Raw genomic sequence first — 20,783 nt, 5'->3', positions numbered from 1 at the left:
TACATACCACATTTCATGAGAGGCTGACAAAGTGCTTCACATAGATGAGTTTTAGCACCATTTTAGAATTGCAGAAACAGGCACAGGGAAGTTAAGGAACTAGCCCAGGGGTCGGCAACCTTTCAGAAGCGGTGGGCCGAGTCTTCATTTATTCACTCTAATTTAAGGTTTCGTGTGCCAGTAATACATTTTAAGGTTTTTAGAAGGTCTCTTTCTACAAGTCTATAATATATAACGAAACTATTGTTGTATGTAAAGTAAATAAGGTTTTTAAAAAGTTTAAGAAGCTTCATTTAAAATTAAATTAAAATGCAGAGCCCCCCAGACCAGTGGCCAGGACCCGAGCAGTGTCAGTGCCACTGAAAATCAGCTTGCGTGTCGCCTTCAGCACACGTGCCATAGGTTGCCTACCCCTGAACTAGCCCAAAAGTATGTGCTGAGTCAGTGGCCGAGTAAAGGAGCAGAATTCAAGGCTCCTGAATCCCAGTCCCTTCCTCTAACTCAGTCAGAAAAAAGTCTATTCATCCACCCATCTGGAAAAAGCAGATATTTCCCCCCCATAATCATCAGATTATGTCTGCTATTCATTTGGGCTGGCAAATTTTCAAAGTCAGTAGTGAATGATGCCAAACCTGTTTGTAAACACAGACAGTGAAGAGTGCTCCTGCAGCAAGAGACTAAACTTCTCCTCCCCTCACCCAAAGGTATGCAAAGCACAATTTGAAGTGCTAGAAAGGCAGTACAGTCTAGTGGTTAGAGCACAAGACTGTCAGACAACATGGATTCTATTCCTCATTTAACCACTGACATTATGGGCAGCACTGCCAAGTGATTTAACCGCTGTGACTCAGTTTCTCCATACAGAAAGTAAGGTTAATATTCCCCCCCCTTTATACATTTATGAGCTTTGGGGTGAAAATATTTAACGTATGTAGTAATGTTTAATACTCGTATAGCACCTTCCATCTGAGGAGGCCAAAGAACTTTACAAACATTAAACTCCATAATACCAGTTCCTGGGAGTTAGGAAGGTTAAGTATCCCCATTTTACAGGCTGGGAAATTAAGGCAGAGGATAAGTGATTTTTTCCAAGATCAAACACCAAGACAGAGGCAGAGTCAGGATTAGAATCCAGACCACTTCACTCCCAGTCCCAAAGTGTAATCATTAGATGTTGCTTAGTTTAAAATGGTGTACAAAAAGTTTTAAGAGGCCTAACACCATGAAACCCACTGTCTGCTTATTGTAATATTTATGTAAGGTGCAACCATTTGGTCTGATGCTTATAGACACTTACTTTCTACCTGACCACCGTCTGTGTGGGGTTTGCTTTTTGGTTCCTGGCTCCCAGCCTTTGCATCATCATCGTCCAGTAGGGGGATATAGTCTGTTTTACCCACTGTTTCTCCAACCACATCATCAAATTTCTCTGCTTCCAGGGTGGCAATGAAGTCTCGTTTCACTTCTTCCTCAATTTCTGCTGGTGGTTCTGTCAGAGCATCCGCAAGACTGAGATTGTTATCAAAGTCAGCCATGCTTTAGCACCTCTGTAACCTGAAGAATGAGAAAGATCATATTTTTAGTAAGCGATCTACTACTACTAGGAGATTGATGCTGGCAGCTGTGTTTACCTGCCTTCACGGTGTTGAAATTCCCAGATGCCCAGAAAACAAAATTAAAGACAACACAGTTCTCCTGAATCAAGTGTTTTTACTGTATGATCCACATTAAACTTCATGTAGTGTTTGCAATCAGATCAGAAAACAAAAACTACTAGATGGCTAGCAACTAAGAATTAGCCTAATCTTACATTTTGTTCTCGTGTCTCCTCCAGAGCCGAGAGTTAATTCAGTATCCTCAGCAGCAGAAAACCAACTGACACAAGGCAATCTAGTTCTTGGGCAGGACTCCACCCAGCCTCCCCTATGGAGATTATGTTTTACATAATCTCTGGTGTATACCTTAAATCTCAGCGTTGCTTTTCATTTCTTCCACACAGAGGTTCTGCAGCATGCCGCCGTCCTCAGCAGACCTGGCTAGTGACAGTAAACTTTCGCCTTCCCAGCATTTATGTTGGAAGGCAAAGCGCTAATAAATTAAATGCTAAAAATCTCAATGCTCCTAGTTTAATGACTCAATAAGGTAATTGATTTTCCAATCCTTTCCCCTTATGTAGATCAGTGTTCAATGTAGCTCTCTGTGAGACTCAGCAGACAACCTATATTAATCAACCCACCCGATTACTGCAGAAGCTCTTTGGGTACACAGCAAAGATCTCTTTGTGGGGTGGATTCCTGGATTTTAAAAGAGATTAAAGAGAATGCACCAATGAGGGGCAAGGGGGAAAAAGTTGAGTTTTATTGTTCAACAGTATCTTCAAATGCTGTTTTTTCCAGACTAATTTTTAGACTGTTCTGTACTACAGAAGTATTGAAAGTCCCATTCATATGCCCTGTCCATCCAAAGAACGTCTTCAAGCATGGCCAGAAATAAAAACATATACCACAGGGGTATCTAAATGGGGACATTTCAAACCCCATAATACACTCAATTAAGTTTACTTCAACTTTTTAACCATTTACTGTTAAGTACTGAATCCAGATTAGCTTCAGATAGATTTGCTCCACATTTAGAAGCACGGATAATCTGTGCAAAAAGTTGCTGCTCTTTTAAAGATTTAGTTCTCCCTTTTAAAAAAATCCAGTAAACTATTGTTTTTTTTTTAAAAAGCATATATAAGACAAAAATGAGGAAGGGAAAAATGGGAAAGGAAAAATGAGTAAAAGTGTAACAACAAAGGTAGAGTTCAACCACCGCATTTACTCAACATATCATAAAATTTATTATAAAGTTCATATGCCTAAGCAATATAAGGTCATTATGCATTCTGTCAGACAAGACCCATTATGGCTGACTAAAATGGTACTTATATCAGTCAATATTGTAACAACTCTGTGGCCACATAGGACTTAAGAATTGTCACTATGCTGCTCACCATAGTTTTATGGCAACAGCATAACCCAGATCCTCCTGCATCAAAAGAGTATATGGCTTCTGACACACAGAAATCCTGACTCCAGCCAGTGGACTGCAGTGTTACAGATACTTCAGAATAGTCCCATGTTTTCAAGAGACTGCTATTTACCGAATTATGTTCAAGCAGGCACTGGAAAGTTTGAAGATTTTAGCCAAAATATTCACCTTTATATAACAATACCCCTTTTCCAGCACTGGGCTGTTCAAGGAGCAGTAGTGATCTTTTAAGTGTACAAAACTTTAATAGCTATTTTTCATAAAGCTGAAAGCCTTTCAACTTCAGATTTTTGTTTTCTTTTAGCTCCCAGTTCCTTGCCTACTGTCACAATGGACAGTGAAAAAAATTGAGGAACAAGATTTGGTCCAGGTCCCATGTTTAAAGGCTTACGGCATTTAACTATTTGTGGTCAAGTTTTCAGAAGCATCTAATGGAACTTAAGATCCTAAGCATACTATGTCACTTATGAAAAGTTTACCGTGGTATTGGTCCCAGCCCTGATAAGTAACAAGATAGCAGACCTTAAAGTGATGTAATTTCAGCCACCACCTTGCTTTATTTCTACTTCAGCAGACACTTGAGGTTAGCTGCCACTGTCTCAGGAAAAGTTAGACCTATAAACAAACACTTTAATCCTTTCATTTGAAAGCCGACATGAAGCACTGGTTTTCTGACACTATAATCTTTAAGTAGCAATTTAAGGGATAGCCATTACTAAAATCATGTCACAAAACTGAAGTAACAGAAGCAAAATTATAGTCGGAAAGTAGTTATAAAATCCAATACCCTGCAGCAGAGTTAAGGACCATAAGGAATGTTTAAAAGTATATTACGAATAAAACAGAACAAAAATCAAAATAATTACACCTCTACCCAGATATAACACGACCCAATATAACATGAATTCGGATATAATGCGGTAAAGCAGTGCTCCGGAGGGAGATGGGGGGGGGCACACTCCGGCGGATCAAAGCAAGTTCTATATAACGCGGTAAGATTTTTTGGCTCCCGAGGACAGCGTTATATCAGGGTAGAGGTGTACTATTAGTCCACTCCGAGATGGAAATGGTAGAATTGTCAATAATGCAGAAAAGCCAAGTGTTTAATAAATATTTCTGTTCTGTGTTTGGGAAAAATCAGATCTAGACATATCATGATGATGAAACACTTTCCTTTCTAAGAGGAGGATATTAGAGAGCAGCTGCTAAAGTTGGACATTTTTAAATCACAGGTCCAGATAGCCTGCATTCTAGAGTTTTAGGAGAGCTGGCTGAAGAGTTTGCTGGACCATTAATGTTGGGTTCTTAACTCTTGGAACACTGGGAGAGTTCCAGAAGATGGGAAGAAATCTAATGTTGTGGCAATATTTAAAAAGAATAAAGAGGATGACTGAGGTAACTAAAGACCAGTCAGCCAGATACTGATCCCTGGCAAGATAATGGTGTGATGCTCTGTACCTTGGGGGGGGGGGGGGGGGGGGGGGGGACCCTACACCGCCATGTTCATCTTTATAAAATAGATTGTGTGGTATCCAATGCAAAGTTTGTCATGTTGGGTGTCTTTGGAAGGCTCATGATTCACTGAGCATGGTTGTTATAATGATGTTATAGTAATTGTTAACTAATGCTATAGGTTATAATTTCATGTATGTAGTTATGAGGCTGAAAATATATCCTTGTGGCTTAAAATAAACCCAGGCAAAAACTCTCCAAGAGCAGAGAGGCAGTTCACATCTCATCAGGGCAGGTATGGGACAAACCCAGCCCAGCCTCACAGGAACAAAGGACGCTGGCCTAGGCAGCAACAAAAGAATCTGTTAGACTCTCGAGGGAGTCACCCCCCTTCCCTTGATCAGCTTGGAACTGTGATGAGGTAATGCTCACCTGACTCTGACAGGGGAGCCAAGAGGGAAGAAAGGACATGATAAAAGGGAGAGACATCTATAGAATTCATCAACAGAACATGGCAGTTTCAGAGTTCAGGAGCTGCTGCTGATCACAGGTGTGGCTGGTAAGTGCCACCTGTTACTAAAGTTGCCACTTTCCATTATATAAGACCCTGTTTTCAGTTGCTTATAAACACTTTGCCAAATGAACCATCTGGGCTGATATTTTATGTTCTGGGTTTCTGCCTCAGGCTTTTAATTTCAGCCAAACTGGTTCAGCCATTTCTGAGAATGAAGCTAGGAAAACTAACCAGCATTACTTGTGCAGTAACGATGGTTCTTCGAGATGTGTCCCACAATGGGTGCTCCGTGACCCATCCACCTCCCCTCTACTTCGCAGCTCTTGTCAAGGACTTTGTGGTAGAGAAGGAAATGAGGGGGGTTTGCCCACGCAGCACTGGTTAGCCTGGTGGCAGAGCACGAGGGCAGGGACAGCGCATGTGCAGGCCAAATGGACACTGCTACCAAAGTTCTCCGATCAGCACCACAGGGACGCAAATGCACCTACAGTGGAGCACCCATAGGGACACTACTTGAATAAGAAATAAATTTTACCCATGTTAAAAAGTTCTGGCAACCCTTTGATAACCTCTAGCGCCCACATGCTTTGGAGTAGGGACTTGAAATTTGGCAGAGGTAGTTTTTTGCCAACCCAGTGAACATCTGCCCAAATTTGGCCAAGTTATAAGCCTGTGAAAAAAATGGCAGTTCACACATGATCAGTTGAAACTTTGATTTTAGCAGCTAACATTTCAGAAGATTCTGTCCTCAATGAGCATGCTCAAACCTCTCACAGCTCCGAGTGCTGACCAGATTGCACATGTGCCATCCCCACAGAGCAGGCTCTTCAGCCCAAGGCTTCAGGGTCAAAGCCAGTCTTTCCCTGTAATGGTTGCTCCCAGCAGTTCCAAGCCAGGATGGGGCTGGGCACTGGAACTGAGAACAGGGAGCCTGTTTCTCCTGTGCTCTCAGTGACCCCTCTTCTGCTATTCAGGCAATGTGGAAGAACCACCACCTGATCTGAATGCAGGAGGTCAGGAATAGATTGGGACACAAGGTCTGGAGGGGGGTTGAGAAAGGAGACTTTGGTCAGTTTGGAACTGCAATGAGGTAAGGCTCACCTGACTCTGAAGTGTGGGGGGGGGGAAGGGAGAGGGGGGAGGGCAAAGCCAAGAGGGAAGAAAGGACATGATAAAAGGGGGAGACATTTGCCATGCTCTCTCTCTCTCCACGTCCATCTACAGACACCACACCAAGTGACTGAAGCACTGATCAAAGTGGAGAGCCTGCCTGAAGAGCAACCAGCCAGCCTGTGGTGAGAAGCATCTAAGTTTGTAAGGGCACTGAAAGTGTTACGATCAGCTTAGAATGCGTTTTGCTTTTATTTCATTTGACCAAATCTGACTTATGTTTTCACTTATAATCAATTAAAATCTATCTTTATAGTTAATAAATTTGTTTGTTTATTCTACCTGAAACAGTATGTTTGGTTTGAAGTGTGTCAGAGGCTCCCCTTAGGATAACAAGCCTGATACCTATCAATTTCTTTGTTAAATTGACGAACTCATATAAGCTTGCAGTGTCCAGCAGGCATAACTGGGCACTGCAAGACTGAGGTTCCTAGGGTTGTGTCTGGGACTGGAGATACTGGCTAGTGTCATTCGGTTGCACAACCCAAGGATCAGCTTACGTGCCAGAGGCTGTGCGTGAACAACCCAGGAGTGGGGGGTTCTCACCGCAGAGCAGGGTAAAGCTGGCTCAGAGAGTCAAGGATTGGAGTGACCTAGCAGATCACCGGTCCAGATAACATCAGAGGGGAACGTCACAAATGGACTGGCTGATATGGGACTTGATTAATAAAAAATTAAAGGAGGGGTACTGTCATTAATGCAAATCAGCATCGGTTTATGGAAATCCTGTCAAATTAACTTGATATCTTCTTTTCAATGAGATTACAAGTTTAGTTGATAAAAATAATAATAATGATGGAATATATTTAGACTTCTGTAGTCATTTGCCTTGATAGCACACATTTTGATTAAGAAACTAAACTAGAATGATACAAAATCAACATGGAACTCTCATTAAATGGATTAAAAACTGACTAAATTACAGGTCTCAAAATGTAACGGTCAACAGGGAATTATTTTCCAGTAGGTATGTTTCCAGTGGGTCCTGCGGAGATTGGTTCTTGGCCCTATTTAACATTTTTATCAATGACCTGGAAGAAAACAAAATCACCACTGAAAGTTTGCGGATGACACAAACTGTGGGAGTGGTAAATAATAAAGAGGCCAGGTTACTGTCGGAGTGATCTGGATCATTTGATAAACTAGGCGCAAGGCAACAATCTGTATTTTAATATGGCCAAATGTAAATGTATACATCTAGGAACAAAGAACGTAGGCCACATTTACAGGATGGGGGACTCTATCCTGGGAAGCAATGACTCTGAAAAAAATATTAAGGGTCATGGTGGATAGTAAGTTGAACATGAGCTCCCAGTACAATGGTGTGGGCCAAAAAAGGCTAATGAGACCCTTGGGTGCATAAATAGGGTAATGTCAAGGAGGAGTAGAGAGGTTATTTTATCTCTGTATTTAGCACTGGCATGACCATTATTGGAACACTGCATCCAGTTCTAGTAACCATAGTTCAAGAAGGATGCTAATAAATTGGAGAGGGTTCAGAGAAGAGTCACAAGAATGATTAAAGGATTAGAAAACATGCTTTGTGGTGGTAGACTTATAAAACCATAAGGTCAGAAGGGACCGCAAGGGTCATCTAGTCTAACCCACTGCCAAGATGCAGAATTTGTTGCGTCTAACCATGCAAGACAGATGGCTACCCAGCCTGCCTTTGAAAACCTCTGGTGAAGGAGTTTCCACAACCTCCCTAGGCAGCCTGTTCCATTGTCCTACTGTACTTACAGTTAGGAAGTTCTTCCCAAAATTTAATCTAAATCTGCTACCTTGTAGTTTGAACCCACTGCCTCTTTATGGCAGCCTTTCAAGTATTTGAAGACTGCTATCATGTCCCCCCTTAATCTCCTCTTTTCCAAACGAAACATACCGAGTCCCTTCAGCCTTTGTTCTTTCCATCCCTTTGATCATCTTTGTCGCTCACCTCTGGATCCTTTCCAGTTTCTTTATGGCCTTTCTATACACTGGTGACCAAAACTGGACACAGTACTCCAGCTGAGGCCTAACCAGCGCCGAGTAGAGTGGTCCAATCACCTCCCGTGCCTTGCATGTTATGCCTCTTATTGCAACCTAAAATTGCATTTGCTTTTTTTGCAACAGCATCAAATTGTTGACTCATGATGAGGTTGTGATCTACCACAACTCCCAGATCCTTCTCAGCAGTACTGCTGCCAAGCCAGTTATACCCCATTCTGTATTTGTGCACTTGGTTTTTCTTCCCTAAATGTAGCACCTTACATTTGTCTTTGTTGAATTTAATTTTGTTGTCTATAGTCCAGTTCTCCAATTTATCAAGATCAATTTGAATTTTAGCTCTATCCTTCAAAATGTTGGCAACCCCCGCCACCCGGCTGTGTCTCATCTGCAAATTTGATCAGTATGCTCTCTATTCCTACATCCAGGTCATTAATAAAGATGTTAAACAACACCGGACCAAGAACAGATCCCTGTGGAACCCCACTTGAGTCCTCCTTCCAAACTGACATCATTCAATTAATAGCTATTCTTTGTTTGCCGTTGTTTGCGTAATACCAATTACGTATCCACTTTAATAGTATTTCCACTGAGCCCGCATTTCTCCAGCTTACTTATCAGAATGTTATGTGGGGCTGTGTCAAAAGCCTTGCTAAAGTCCACATATATTATGTCCACAGCATTCCCCCTATCCACCAAACCCGTTACCTGTCAAAGCGGAAAATCAAGTTGGTTTGGCATAATTTGTTCTTAGTAAATCTATGCTGGCTGCTGACGATTACCCCTTCATCCTCCAGGTATTCGCAAATTGAATGTTTTAGACATTGCTCTAGTTACTAGAGTCTAGTAGCTTCCCAGGTATCAAGGTCAGGCTGACTGGTCTATAGTTCCCCAGCTTCTCCTTTTTCCCCTTTTTAAAGACGGACAATATGTTAACCCTTCTCCAGTCTTCCAGCACCTCTCCTGTCATCCATGAATGGCTCCAAGATTCTTCAGCTAATTCCTTCAGCACCCTGGGGTGAATAGCATCAGGCCCTGCTGACTTGAATTCATTCAAATTAGTCAAAGGATCTCTGAGGTGTTCTTATCCTGATCTGCATCTCTTCCCCTTTATTGTCTATGGTAATTTTACCAGTCATCCAGTCACATATCTTTTGTGACAAGACTGAAACAAAGTAGGCATTGAGCAGTTCTGCCTTCCTATCACCTTCCATTACCAGCTTACCTTCCTTCATTGAGCAGCGGACCCTCACTGTCCCTGATTTCTTTTTTGGTAGACAGAAGGAGTTCAATCTATTTAAAGAGAAGATTAAGGGTTCAGAGTCTATAAGTAGCTATATGGGGAACAAAAATTTGATAATGGGCTCTTCAATCTAGCAAACCAAAATACAACGGTTGGAAGCTGACGCTAGAAAAATTCAGACTAGAAATAAGGCGCATTTTAACAGTGAGAGTAATTAATCACTGGAACAATATACCAAGGGCTGTGGCAGATTCTTCATCACTGGCAATTTTTAAATCACGATTGGATGTTTTCCTAACATATAGGCTCTAGTTCAAACAGCAATTATTTCATGGAAGTTCTATGGCTTGTGTTATGCAGGTGGTCAGATTAGATGAGTTGTTTTCAACGTATGGTCTGCGGACCCATAGGGGTCCACAGACCATGTCTAAGATTTCCAAAAGGGTCCACACCTCCATTTGAAACTTTTTAGGGGTCCACAAATGAAAAAAGGGTGAAACCCACTGGATTAGATGATCACAGAGGTCCGTTCTGACCTTACAATCTATGAATGACAGAATTGGGGCTAGAAATGCACTCTATTTACAGATGGAAACCTGATTCCTGGCATTTGTTTGTAACCATGACCGTTCACAAAGTATACCTCATAGGAGTCACAGACTTTTCATTCCAGTAATACTATCTTCTTTTCCAGGTCAATGCCAATGCAACAAGTCCCAAGACTCGTAATTTCATTTTGTGAATAACCATCAATTTGAACAATTTATAGACAAGTCCCAAAAAGGGCTCAGCCCCGTTTTTACAAACTTCCATGTGTTCATGACCACACAGTCCTCTGAGTACACATTGCAATCAACTGTTTATCACAATACTAAAATATTTCCACCAGCTTGCAGTTTTCATTCAGCCAGTGAAGACATCGGCATCCTTTTTATTATTTGTATTAGTCTCAAAGTCTTGAGTTATTTGTTAGCAGAGCTTCCTCTCAACAGCAGAGTTTAGAACTGCCCAGAATAGTAAATCATGGCCATCCTCCTACTCAGATGGAAACTATTACTGACTTGAAATATAGGCCCTACTAACATTCATCTGCCCTTGGATAATAAAGGCTGAGTAAGCATCTAAAGCCAACTCCAGATGGCCTGCAAACCAATGTGTCCCCATATCTCTTGGGCTGTAAGAAGAGCCTTGGTTTATGTCCAATCCAAACATTTCAGAAACAGTTAAGCAGCCATTGTTCCGTGGAAATATTTTCTGTTGCTTTCCTTCAAAGCCTGCCTAGTCACACACTCGCCAGAATGGTAACTATTTACACTACTGAGCCACCACAACAGAACAGCATCTAATCAGAGGCAGAAGCTGCAGCATAGGTGGTGCTTAGAGAAGAAACTGTTTATAATGTTTAGGGCATCATCTGGGATGGTCCCATCTAGACTAAGTTCTAGCGATATTGCATCAAAAAAGATTGCATGATCCTCATTTGCAAAAGAATGGATGGATTGGGTCAACCTAATCTCCATTAAATAGGATGGAGGATTTAGCACATTCAAACCTATACAGCAAGTGAGGCATTACAGAAACTGACTTTCTGTACACTTATGGGAAGTAAATACCCTGATGTTTAATTTCATAAGTTATGTAGTAGTTATGCAACATCAGCACAACTAACTGGAAGACTTAAGTCATGTTATTGGAACTTAATATAAAATTTATCTCTAATGGAGTCTCTGAAGGCATAGCAAACTGGCAGACTGATGTGCCAGCACAAAACTATCCTGTGCCAATGGGCAAACCTCAAGTGGTTCTGAGGATCTCAGCCTACTTCCCAGCCAAGAAAGAATCTTGAAATTCACTTCAGAGGTTTACTTCCTCAGTTGACTCAGGAGATGGCTTCAGAGTGACAGGTGACACCATCCCCCTTGCCCTAGGAGCACAGCAGTAGCAGAAACAGCACTCATTCCTGCTCAGCCGTTCCCCAGCCCTTATTGTTACATGCTCCTTTCTCCCACTGAAGGCAGCATTCCTCAAAAGGTACAAAGCAGGTTAGCACAACAACTAAAAACTACAGAAGACCTACATGTATAGGTGTTATTTACACCTTTGTAAGTGCCCCTCATACCTGTCTCATGCAGGGAGAAATGGACTGCAGCATCTGTGAGTAATGCTTTCTATCATTTTCAGTTTTCTAGGAGACTCCATCCCATCCTGACAGATGATGACCTAGCCTCAGTTATTCACGCTTTTGTCACTTCTGGAAAGGACTACAGCAATGTGATATACCTGGGCATGAAGCCTTCAAACACTTCGGAAACTTCAACTAGTACGGAACACTGCAACGCATCTCCTCAGCAACACAGGCTACCGTGACCACATCAAATCGGTCTTCCATTCTGTACACTTGTTTCCCACAAAATTTCTAATCAAGGTCTCAGTCTTTATCTTCAAGGCACTTCATGGCCTGGCCCAGGATAGCTAAAAGATTGCCTAAAGCTCCAGGATGAAGAAACTGGTCGACAGTTATACTCTGGCACAATGAACTCTTTATAATAAGGGTATATCTCATCTGTAGTACAGGAGACAGCACTTTCTCAAGCCTGACTGAGACTGTGGAATTAACCCCCCCCCCCCCAGGAACTAAAGACCATCACAAACCTTAACACCTTCTGCTCCAAGTGCATGGCATATTTCTTTGATTTTGCCTTCTCACAAAGACATAGCAACATACATTTAAAAAAAAACATAAAACCCTACCAAAACATGACATTTTACTGCACACACGTCTCTTCTGGGGGAGAGAATGAGACTACAAACAACATGTGACTGATGTGTAGTCACATTGCTTATCACACTACTGGAAGGCACTCAGATTTAAAAATTTTATTAACATGTTTAAAAAAAAGTGAATAGTACAGAGTTTAAGCATAGAAGTTTCTGGTTATCAGGGAATAACGTACAGATTATCGAGGGTGCGAAGTTCGGTTTAAGATCAGGTCTCGTAAGGAATACATAATCTGCAATATCCCCGATTGGGGGTAAAAGGTTGATGGGTCAAAGTACAGACATTGAGATATGAGGGTATGATGTTCATATAATGGCTATGTTCAGGTGTGGAGTATAATGAGTGGATATGATGATGAGGATGGACTGATAGATTCTTATACCACACTCATCAATGTAGAATAGAAAATAGAATATACTGTCCTGCACGCTGCACATTCCCTCCGTCTGTGTAACTGCTTGCCAGCCTGTGAGCTTTTCACTGATTCACCCTTGGCAGCCTCTCCCTGCTCAACCCCCTAGGGTCTTTGGGGTTTTACATCTCCTTTGATCCCAGACTAGGCCTTGGGAAAAGTAAACCATTCTAGCCTAGATGGACTGAGATAGTTTATCCCCCACTGATGACACAGGCGTTATCTTAGCTGCTTTGAAGGTGTGTACCTGGGGCTCTTATCTTCGCCATAGTTTCATTTCCTGTGGGTTTTCCCATTTACAGCTTCCTTTAACACAACTCGATAGCAAGTAACCCCTCATAAACAGAGGCTTGCACCATGTTTCATTAAAAATAAATAAATAAATTTATATTTATATTTCAGTTCATCACACCCAAACTCATTTTATTTTGCAACTCACCGAGCTAGAGGAGCAGAGCAGCTGAAGGAAGACTGTCAGTAGAATTGATTCTCGTGTACCATTCCTCTCCAAACTCTCTGTATGCGGAGAGTATTTAAATTATAATATCATAGTCAGAGATCAAGACTCAATCCCCTTCCTCATCCACAAACAAGAAGATGAAAAGACAGGTGGAGACAGAGCAAGGGTTTTCAGAAGGCATTTTTATGGGCACTATATAGTAGTAGGCAGACTATTTACATCTTATGTTGAATACATATGTTTTCTGTGCACAGAAACTTGCCTCCTACAGATTTTGGCAAAGGAGATATTCTTCTTAGGGAAACAGACTATATATTACAAACACCACCCTCTGTCAGCCATGTAATGCAGACAGCAGACTGCTTGCTGAAGTCTGATCCTTGTAGGAATCCACACTGTCTCCAGCTAGGACAGACACTGGAAGTGAGCTTTTCACAACCATCCAGATCACTGCTTTGAAATACAGCAGCTTTAGAAAGAATTCACTGTTCTTGTGATTTGTAGCAAATGAACTTTACCCCTAGACTAGAACGGGAGAAGATCTGATGTGAGAAGCTAGGGATGGTACTCGGATTTGCTAGCATTTACACTCCCCAAACCCCCGAGCATGAACTCTATTTTACTCTCTCCTGCCCATCAAGGGATTCAATTAAGAAGCTCTTCCTAAGGTCAAACATTTCTTTCGTTAATCTTCTTTGGGCAGGTCTACATTCCAGATTTCCCCCAATGTGAATTATTTAGGCATAAAGCTGCTGCAGTCAGTATATCACTTGTCTGTATGCTTACTTGGCTCCTTGCATCACCACTGCATATACTCACCAGAAATGCTTGTTTTGATGCACAGTGCAGTGCACTATGGGTAGGTAATTCCAGTCTGTAGCTTGCCACCATTCAGTACACTGTCTTTTGGGAAGTTTGCATAATGGGACAGAAATGAGTCACGCAGGGATGACTGGGACTGCAGAGTTAAGTTCCCATCATACTACTTTCTCAATCCCATAATGCCATCTTTACCCTATAATTTTTACTCCTATTTTGAAAATCCCACAAACCCATGAGGGACTTGTCACTGTCCATCATTTCTGACAGAAGCATGGAGCCTGCACACCTCTGCACTATTGTCATGAGCATTGCAAGCACGGTTCACATGATCCTCCAGTATTTGCAGAGCCACAGGGAATGTGATGATTTCCTGGAGGGCAGATTGCTGTGGGACACAGTGAGAACTAATTCAAGGCTGTTGGTGGCGTTCACAGAGCAGCTGTTGGGCCCGAGAAACAAGCACTGACTGGTGGTTTCACAGCATAATGCAGGATTGGGAAGACTAGCAGTGGCTGCAGAACTTTCAGATGCGCAAGGTCACATTCCTGGATCTGTGTGCTGAGCTCACTCCTCCAGCACAGGGACACCAGAATAAGAGCCGCACTGATAGCGGAGAAGTGAGTGGCGATCACACTGTGGAAACTTGCAATGCTGGATTGCTACCAGTCAATGAGAAATCATTTAGTTGGAGTTGTAAAATTGATTGTGGGGGCCATTGTCATGCAAGTGTTCCAGGCCATTAGCGGTCTCCTTACACAAAGGACTGTGACTCTCGACAATGTGCAGGACCATAGTGGGTGGATTTTCAGAAATGGGGTTCCTGAGCGGTGGAGAGATAGACGGCGCACACATCCCTATTTTGGCACCAGACCACTTTGCTACAAAGTACATCAACAGAAAGGCTACTTTCCTACCATGATGCTTGTGGATCACCAGGGTTGCTTCACCGACATCAGTGTTGGATGGTTAAGGAAGGTGAATGACACTCATCTTTAACACAGGACAGTACAGAAAGCTACAAGCAGGGCCTTTATTTCCCAATCAGTAGATTACTGATGTTGCAATGCCAGTAGTAATCCTGGGGGACCCAGTCTACCCCTTACTCCTCTAGCTCATGAAGCCATACACCAGCCACTCGATAGCACCAAAGGAGGATTCAACTACCAGATCAACAGGTGCAGAATGACAGTTGAATGTGCCTTTGGTAGACTGAAGGGGCGCTGACATTGTTTACTCACAAGACTGCATCTCAGGGAGAAAAATATCTCAATGCTTGTAGCTGCCTGATGTGTCTTGCATAATATCTGGGAAGCTAAAGGGGAAAGCCGGACGTCAGGTTGGAGGACAGAGGTGGAGCAGCTGTCTGCTGAGTTTGAACAGCCAGACACAAAAGAGCTCAACACAGAGCTATACGGCTCAGAGGCTTTGAAAGAGCACTTTAACAGTGAGCCGCCGTAATGCATAGTGGTGTACCGTACTCCACCAGGCCCTGCAGTTTTGGGGCCTGTTAGGAATTGTCTATTGCGTAGTACACATCTATGAATATTACACTGACAATGAACTTAATTTTCTGGCGCTTGCTGTATATTTATGACCACACTTTCTCCCCACTGATCCTATGAGTCATGTCATACTGTACAACCACAACTAAGTGGTGTTTTCACTACTGCCAGGCGTTCTGCAGCATATGTTGGGAACGAATGAAGATTATTTTCCAAATAGTAGTTTTATTGAGTAACCAAAAATTCAAAAAAAATTCTGTGCATGTTAAAAGCAAATACATTATTAGCTTAATAAATTTATGGAACAGAGCTTAGAGTAGGGGAAGAAATATTCATGTCCACACTAGCTACACATACAGCAACCATGGTTCTCAGAGGTCAGTATATCTGTGGTTGTCCTTAATGTCCCCCTGATACCACATGAAATGTGATTGTAGGGAGCTGCTATACTGGAGTTTTCCATGGACTGCAAAGGGAGGCGAGACTGGGATTGTTGAACCTGTAGGCCCACAACAGTCTGCAGCATCTGGATTTGCTGCCGGAGAAGCCCAATTACATCCTGATGCATCTCTCTCTCTCTCTCCTTTTCTTGCTGGGACCCCTCAGCCTGTCTCCTGTCTGTTCTCTCTCTCTCTCTCTCTCTCTCTCTCTCTCAAGGCTACTTGCAAAATTCATCTTCCAGCCCGTGTTCACAGTCTGATGTAGCACTGGCTTGCAGGAGCTCACTGAACATATCTCGAGACCTCTTCTTTCTTCTCCTTCCCTGGCTCAAGGTTTCTGTGGTATGGAGGGGGAACTTCTCAAGGCCACTGCGGCAGCTGCTACAGATAAAACACAGAGGTACCATTGTCAGTATACTCACAACAGAATGTGAAAGTCAAAATTAAGAACTCTCCCCTTCCCTTACTTCCCCTAAAGTGTTAAACAAGACATGTTTACTAACACTTCTGCTTCGGAGTGTGGCCCACCAGGGGTGAGGGAAATACTCGACTGCATGATGCTATGAGTACAGAGCAACGGCACTGAATCCTGGCACCATTTTCCACAGACAGTGGCGATTGCAGCAGATCTCTCACTCCTGAGTAACAAAGACACAGAGCACAGCTGCTGCTGGCATCCCTAAGCCACCTGGGCCCATATGCTGTTAGCCATAATGCCTGCAAAAGTTATCTTCAACTGGCATGAGATATAGCTGCTGATATAGCTCATCTTAATTAATTAGCCTCTTAGAGTTGATATGGCACCTTCCACCTTTTCATGTTCTGTATGTATATATATCTCCTTACTATATGTTCCATTCTATGCATCTGAAGAAGTGATCTGTAGCCCACGAAAGCTTATGCTCAAATAAATTTGTTCATCTCTAAGGTGCCACAAGTACTCCTGTTCTTTTCGCATGAGATAGTGTCCTACCGCGGGAGGAAGAAATACGGCTGCCATCCCTAGAAACCTTCAGGAGAGTACTTCCATGGCATTTTCATCAAGATCTCTCAGGAGGATTCAAGGGACATCCCTATGCACAAACTTCTCCATGTACCCCCTCTCCCCCATCTAACTCTAAAGGAGAATGAAAAGCAGATACTCTACCTCTCTTTGTTGTATCGCTACCTCTTCTAGTACAAGTAAATTAATGAAAAGTCAATAGCTGTATCATACTAAGTTGGGGACATCATCACTTTAAGAGCAAATAAATTGACACTTACCCAATATTCCTTCACCTCCATCAGACTTGCCTTTGGTCAACTGCAAGGACTGACTGGACTGTGATGAAGTCTCAAACAGGTCCTGGCTGATGGCAGAGTTGGATCCCCCAGTTACATGTCTCATCCTCCTCTTCCACATCCTCGCTGTGACTCAAGCTCCTTGGAGATATCCGCGATGGTGTGCAGGGTGGTGGTCTCTGCCATGTATGGCATGCAGCTCTTTGCAAAAAAGGCAGGTCTACAGCTTGGCACCAGATCAACTGTTGGCCTCCCTAGCTTTTGATATGCCTGCCTCAGTTCCTATGATTTCATGCAGCATTGCTGCTTACCCGTCTTACCCCTTCTCCTGCATCCTCATGTAATCTGCTCATAGATGTCCACGTTTCTACAGCTGGTCCGTAGCGGTGCTTGCACAGCCTCTTCTCCCCACAGGCCCAGAAGTTCCAATATCTTCTGCATATGCAAGACCAGAGTGTGTTTCGAGCATTTAGCTAGCACGCTCAGCTGGCCAGTTGCACACAACAGTGGAGGGATGCCAGGTATGCATGCAAAGATGGACAATCTGGAAAAGGCCTGGGGGTGGAGGAGTGCGGCTTCTGGTCTCACTGACCCCTGTGCAGGAGAGTTCCCAACTGTGACCAGAGCAATCAGTGTCAGGCATTCTGGGACAGCTGCTGGAGGACTGGTAAGGTCAACGTAGGTAACACAGTCTGCATTTGCGCTGCATCAACCTCAGTACCTTGACAAGGGTTAAACAGCACTCAGGAAGGTGGTGTTACTAAGTTGGCATAATGGAGAGCTTACATCAGTGGGAGGCAAAATTTAAGGATAGACACGTGCACACTCAGATCGACACAAGACTGTTTATGTCAGCCTAACTTTGTAGCATAGTCCAGGCCTTTTAAGTCGCTGCAGTTCCTGTCCTTTACTCTAGGCTCAGTTTTGACACACTGATGTGATACAACCATTTGTTTTCTTTCAGCGACCCATACTCACACAGAGTGAAACCTGTGGTTGTAAGAATAGAAACAGCTCTGCCATAGTTCCCATTTCTCCTGTCATAAGTCAGCTTTTCTTAGAAATGGGCCACAGCAGGAGAAGTTACCATTGCCTGCTGAAGTATAAGCAAACAGTAAGTCATCCCTCTTTCTCTGCAGCACTCTAAAACCATATCAGTTTTCCCTGAAAAGTGCCTCCAGTTTTGTTTTTTTTGTTTTTTTTTTAAAGGAAAGGAGTTAAGATATTGAGTACCATTTACACTCCATGCACAGGCAATCCCTTTTTATTTACTTCTAGAAAGTATATTAAATATATTACTTACAGCCTACAGTGGTGGGCTTGTCCTATATTACAGACTTATAGTAAGGAATACAGGAATTCGTTTCCCAAAATGCAGGACTCCCTGCGGTTAAGACCTTTAACAAGACAGTTTCAGCTTAGCAGCTGTTAGCACGCATGTATAATTTTGTATAAACACTCATGTTCACAGAAAAGCCCTTCAAAAGGGGTCAATTGAAGTATATTACTCTAGTCCTACTAACTTTGACAGCATCCTTAAAAACACGAGGCCGTTTCATCTGAACACATGTTTTGGCATCTAACAACATAAAAGATTTTGTTTGCATCAGTGATGATAATACTGAATTACTAGATAATTAGATACTGCACAAAGCACACTGAATTGGCTTAAAGCAGAAAAATCTGACATACGAGGCATAATACTTCACTGCTGACTTCAAATGGACATTTAGGGCATTCAGCACCAAGCAGGACCCAGATCTAAGTCAGAAGTCAGGTCACACAGGATCAGGCCTTCCATGATCACAGCTGAGGACTTGAGTCACCTTCAGCCAATACAGGAACATCCTTGTCACTTAGGTTGTATAAATACCAATAGAGAAGATGCATAACAGACTCCTCTCTCTCATATCCAGAAATCTCTTCCTGAAGCAGTTTGGGTTCTTTACCCAAACTCCCACAACCAAACCAAAGGTCTGCCCACAAGGTCTTGTGCAGTGAGTTTGTGTGCTGTCTCTCTCTGAGATCCTTAGAAAAACTAAACCAGTATTCATATTGCCAATAAAAAGATTTAATTTTAATCATGATAAATCAAGGTGGTTTAAATCTGTTCAGTTTACCCAGGAAGTGGGAAACAACTTCAGCATGTTTCTTTCACATCAGCTACTAGTGCGATCCTACAAATTTTAAGAAAGTCAGCACTGAGAGAACAACCACTGCTATAAGAAAGAAGCTAAAACTTGCATGATTTGGATGAAAGATCCACCCACTTCCAGCTATGAGTTGTCATGTGGCGGATACTTTACATTCTTAAAAGAAACAAGGGTGCAGCATGCAAAGGAATCCTAATGCTCCCTCAGTGCAGGAAACTGGAGAACCTGCAGAAGCATGTGGCAATGCAGATGCTTAGTCTAACGCCATAATATCCTCATTTTTACAAAACCACAGGAAGTAATATGCAACTCTCCACACTATACGTGCTGTATGCATTATACCACTTGGCAGCACTGCATAAGACACATACAGAGAGCTCTCTGTACAGTGGCCCATCTGATCTGATGAATGAGCATCCATAAACCGAGAATAGTAATCCAAAAGGTGAGAAAGCCAGGAATTCCTTAGATTGATTTTTTTTTTAAAGGAACTAAATATGATAGAACACCACTTTCAACACTAGTAGCATGCAGTAATAAGATTGCCTTAGTGCAAATCTCAGTTCACTTCTACCTCTAATTAATGTCACACATCAGATTTTAAATCTAATGTTGTAGCTTCTCATTTTATAAATGTTTTCATTTAATGAAGTTGTAATTTATCTCGTCAAGGGACTTTCAAAGCAAAAAGAATACAGCTGGAACCACTATTGCTTCCTCATAGCATTACTGCTCAGAACCATTTCCTCCTTACAGATGTCTGATCAGTAGATCCCTGCGCAGATACAAAATTTGGATCCGCAGCCAATCTGCAAACATTGTCCATGGTTATCCACAGATTTGAATCTGACTGCAGGTTACTAAGGATGCACTGATGTTACCATCTCTTCTGAGAAGTGACTTTGCAGGGTTCCATGTTTGTATCTCAGTGGCTTTCAGATCAAATGTGCTCCGTTTGCAGTGGGGAAAAAAATCTTTTTGCTTGTAAGCTAAAAATTCCGTGGGCCAAATTAAACCTTATTGTATTCGGATTATGCTTTCAGTGACACCAGTGTAATCCCATTGCTGTCAAAGCATTTGCACAAGTGTAAATTATTAAATTTACTAAATGTTTACAAACCCAAACAACTGTTGATTCATAATAGAATCTAGTTCCTCGTTCATTATCTATGTTGGTTAAGCAGGGCAAACAGGGTAAAAAAAAAAGTGTAAATTTATTTTTGCCATTGAAGTCAGCCAATCTGACTTGACAGAAGCAGCAGATCTGATGAGTAAGAAGATATGAACAGAACCACCACACTCTAAAAGCCACAAACTAAGCTTGAAATTCTTACTCAGCCACAGATAAGTGGGAGTATGGACCAGGTGAGAAGGGAGATTGGATAGAAAGTGGCTAGAGAGCAGAGCAGCACAGGAACCCACTGGATCTTTAAGAAAAGAAAAGGGGGTCAGCCAGCCAAGGAGCCCAAGTGTTGCTACAGCTTTTTCAGAAGAAGGCAGGAGAAACTGAGGAATCCAGGTGCTGCTACTCGTGTC

At 42.4% G+C, this 20,783-nt stretch overlaps 1 protein-coding gene across 25 annotated transcripts in view; it reads right to left on the bottom strand.

The window, feature by feature from the left end:
• The window catches only part of MAP4 (microtubule associated protein 4), a 251,893-nt gene that overhangs the window by 158,948 nt on the left and 72,162 nt on the right, over window positions 1-20,783 (bottom strand). For 20 of the 25 annotated variants that reach the window (XM_005295087.5, XM_005295091.5, XM_008173099.4 and 17 more), the window contains one exon: window positions 1,298-1,554. In XM_005295087.5, the coding sequence (XP_005295144.2) occupies window positions 1,298-1,535 (238 nt within the window). In that variant the 5' untranslated portion in view covers window positions 1,536-1,554. Of the gene's footprint in view, window positions 1-1,297; window positions 1,555-2,236; window positions 2,295-9,380; window positions 9,449-13,028; window positions 13,106-20,783 lie in introns of all 25 variants that reach the window. The other 5 variants (XM_065586670.1, XM_065586676.1, XM_065586668.1 and 2 more) reach the window with 3 other exon arrangements.

This window comes from Chrysemys picta, chromosome 2 (assembly GCF_011386835.1).
Source record: "Chrysemys picta bellii isolate R12L10 chromosome 2, ASM1138683v2, whole genome shotgun sequence".
In the NCBI taxonomy this organism is placed as follows: Eukaryota; Metazoa; Chordata; order Testudines; family Emydidae; genus Chrysemys; species Chrysemys picta.
This window is presented reverse-complemented; position numbering and strand designations above follow the sequence as displayed.